Source organism: Hydra vulgaris, chromosome 09 (assembly GCF_038396675.1).
Source record: "Hydra vulgaris chromosome 09, alternate assembly HydraT2T_AEP".
NCBI lineage: Eukaryota > Metazoa > Cnidaria > Hydrozoa > Anthoathecata > Hydridae > Hydra > Hydra vulgaris.
The window spans coordinates 39,073,216-39,077,500 of NC_088928.1; the positions used below are offsets into that span (position 1 = coordinate 39,073,216).

Sequence of the window (4,285 nt, forward strand, 5' to 3'; positions counted from 1 at the left end):
CTATATATATATATATATATATATATATATATATATATATATATATATATATATATATATATATATATATATATATATATATATATATATATATATATATGATATATATAAATGTACATATATATATGATATATATATATATATATATGTTATATGTATGTTATATGTATATATATGATACGATATATATATGATATGATATATATCACATATAATATATCACATATATATATACATACATATATATATATATATATATATATATATATATATATATATATATATATATATTTATATATATATATATTTATATATATATATATATATATTTATATATATATATATATTTATATATATATATATATATATATATATATATATATATATATATATATATATGATATATATATATGTACATATATATATGATATATATATATATGTTATATGTATGTTATATGTATATATATGATACGATATATATATGATATGATATATATCACATATAATATATCACATATATATATATACATACATATATATATATATATATATATATATATATATATATATATATTTATATATATATATATATATATTTATATATATATATATATTTATATATATATATATATTTATATATATATATATATTTATATATATATATATATAAATATATATATATATATATATATATATATATATATATATATATATATATATATATATATATGTATATATTATTAGCACTTAAATAAACCATATGTTTTTAAAAAGTTGGTTGCTTTATGTGACTTGTAAAGAAAAGTTTCCTTTAAAATCATTTCTTGTAAAATACCGAGTGTTTGTGCATAACTCGAAGGATATGTCAGGTCCATAAGGTAATAAACAGCAATAATGCAACAAAGCACTTCTCTGACTGATGAGATTTGTGCTTTTTTCAACTCACATCCATTTCTACTACGAATCATAAAATGGGTTTCGTTAAATACCACTTGTGGACCCGGTATTGATACTTGTAGCATTTCATCCAGATCATCAGACTGTTATTAAATAATTTTATAATCAAAATATTATATTGCTATGTAATAATAAATCTATACAAAAAACAATTTTATTATTTACCTACGTTGCATGGAAAGCATTGCTAGAAGTCTTTTTACAGGAGACATCGCCTTGAAACTTTATTAAATTCGAAAAATCAGACCCATCAGAAAAAAATATACTACAAAACTCTTTAGAATTATTCTCGAAATCATTAAACATGGGATAAAGTCTGCAAAACTCCCTTATAAAAAGAGATGGAGATAATTGCAGTCGAATTGGAATGCTTTTAAATATTTGGGGCTCAAACAAATTCCTATTTAAAATTGCAAAAACTTGAATCAAAGGTTTACTCTTCTGCAGCTCAATCTATTAAAGAATATGTATTGTAGAATACAAATTGTAAATATTTGAATAGTAAAAAATTGTATAAAATATACATTAAATTTAATACTTCATATAAATACAACACAAATGATGAGATTTATTGGTAAATGTATTTTACAATATAAAATATAAATTTGTACAAAAAAGCCAATTATATACAAACCTCAACTTCATGAAGTAACTGTTCTTTACTGAGAACTGGTTCAGCAGAATTAACTAACGCCAACAAAGACAACGATTTTTTGGATTTGGATAGTTGTCCAAATTTTGAACTAGCTTTGTTTGACTTAGTCCATTGTTGCTGTCGTAATATATTAGCTATTAAACCTAGAAGCTTATCCTAAAAATAATAGCATAACTTAAAATTTTTTTGTTTGTTATATTGCTACATCATCACACAAAATTTGTTGCAAACAAAATAATAAAAAAATAAACTGTATTATATTATTTTCATGAATTTAAATTATCAAAATAAACGTACCCAGTCCTCCATAAATAATGGAATTCGACTTATCATTGAATACTTCAGGTGCGCAAAAAACTCTCTTCTTTCCCATTTATCGTTGCTTTGGGGAAAACAATCCCTGCAATAATTAATTAAGGAGGTTTTTAACTGTTTTTTAATATCATTGATGGCATTAATACTTCTTCCATTCAAAAACTTAATCAATGAAAAATTGAAATATTCTTCAATGTTACGAATACCAGGAAATGGTACTTTTAAGATCTAAAGAATACAAAATATTTACTTTTATCTAAATAAAAAATTATCCCTGAACAAATATTATTGTTATTAACTTAAAAGCATTATTTATGAGTAAAAAATAATTCTTTATATGGAGAATTGTTATTACTGAAATCATATTAATACAATTAACTATAATCGCCAATAACTATTACACAATAATTTATATAAGATAGTTCCGATGAAAATAAGACAGTTCCAATGAAAATAATGTTTATATTACAAAAAATTTAAATTCGGTATTGCTGTTGGAAATAATAGTATTTTATTTGTGTCATCAGAGCAAAATTGAAGTACACACCATGGAAATACAAGACTGTCTGGTTCTATATATTTAATACCAGACGAAATTTCAGTTGTGATGTAAGCAGAATAACTTTTAATATTTAACTTCTGCGCTTTGAAAATACGCTTTTCATTTTGTGTTAAAATTTCTAGAATTTTATAGAATTCTTATTTATTTTTAATTGTGTCAGAAACAATGTCACCTTGCTTATAAAGTATTCCGTTAATGACTGCACTTGAAATAAAGCCATCTTTAAATTTTAATTGATCAACCTCTCCATAAACATCACATCGTCTTTCACCAAAAGAATTAAAAAACAATCCTGTTGTATTTACAAACATTGCTTTGCAAACTGAATATGGTATGTTTTTAAAATTAAAATGTCTGAAATTTTTTATTACTTGATGTTTACGCTCAAACGCAAGACAGAGATGTCCCCGTAATGAGCCAAATTGAGATGCTTGTGATGGATAGTGTACAAAAAAATGCAGTTTTGGAACAAAATTGTTTGAATATAATTGAAGGAAACTGCAATGATGTGCTTTAATACAAACCTTTAGGTCCTTAAAATAAATATCAGTTACTAACGGAGACATACGTAGTTGCACAATTTGTATAAGTTTAACTAACCACGAAAGGTGAGGATCAGATAAATCCATAAATTTTAATAAATAAAAACACAGCACACGAGAGAGATTTAATACTTGTCCACTACCAAAACTTCCTCGAATTTTAAGTGAAGGTAAAATAACACCAAGTTTTTCACTACCAGAAGGGTATTTGTATGACTGAAGCCATTGGTTAAGATCAGCTAAGGAAAATTTTTCTGGTATGCAGTAAAATAAACATAATTCTAAATGTAATGGCACAAGCCCTTCCAATAAATCATACATTGGATCAAAAAGTAACTGCTTGGTGACATTAAAATTTGGAATATCTGATAAAATACTAAAGTTAACAATGCCATAATTTCTTGACTCATTTAAACATGTTCAGGCAAATTTCGAACTAGACACTCTTCATGAGTTGTAAACTTAATCATTTCTGCTCGCGTTGAATTACAGCGCCTACAGTTTTTTGCAAACAGTTTTTTGACTAAATCCTTCTTTAAATCCTCCAATTGAATTTGCTGCTAAAGAATCTCCAGAAAAATAAAAAATCTCAGCTGTAACGGACATTAACTTTCCAGCAATACTCATTTTTACCCCTGTATATAAAGATTGTATAGTTTCTTTAAAATCTTTAAGTAACAAAGAAAAATAAATGGAATTTTTAGTAAGCTTACTAAATGTGAAAACCAATGGAAAAATAGATGATGTTCTACCTCTATACTTTCCAGGAATGTTAAGAATTTGAAAATACATAACCCAAATTTTGTGTTTAGAACGGGCTTTACCAATTGGATTTTGTAATGCCAATATCATCTGCATAAATAGCTAATTGGATATGATGATGTGTATTTGATACCTTCGTAAATTCTATAATCTCAGGTGATTGTAATAAAAAATTTAGCATCATCATAAATGGAACAACTGATCCTTTACCGACAATCTTTATAGTAGGCATAGAAAATACATGTTTAAAATATTTTTCACAAGAATATTGCGATGATAACTTTTTACAGGAATCATTTAGTTTTTTTACATCAAGAACTGGACCAGTAAATAGCTCTTTTAAAGTTGAAAATATAACATCTAAAACAGTCTGAGTACATCTGTACTTAGACTGCAAATGTAAAGCTAACATGCCAATATAATCATTATTTAAATCATCAACATCACCATACCCTATTTGATCAATTATTATATTAGGTTCGGTATTATA

The 4,285-nt window shown here is 24.3% G+C and overlaps 1 protein-coding gene across 1 annotated transcript in view; it reads right to left on the bottom strand.

Moving 5' to 3' along the window:
* Positions 1 to 747: 747 nt before the first annotated feature.
* The window catches only part of LOC136084773 (uncharacterized), a 4,124-nt gene continuing 586 nt past the window's right edge, over positions 748 to 4,285 (bottom strand). The window contains exons 2-5 of the mRNA XM_065805650.1: positions 1,912 to 2,157; positions 1,594 to 1,770; positions 1,125 to 1,412; positions 748 to 1,042 (exon numbers count right to left, since the gene is read on the bottom strand). Of these exons, the coding sequence (XP_065661722.1) occupies positions 1,125 to 1,412; positions 1,594 to 1,770; positions 1,912 to 2,157 (711 nt within the window). The 3' untranslated portion in view covers positions 748 to 1,042. The remainder of the gene's footprint in view (positions 1,043 to 1,124; positions 1,413 to 1,593; positions 1,771 to 1,911; positions 2,158 to 4,285) is intronic.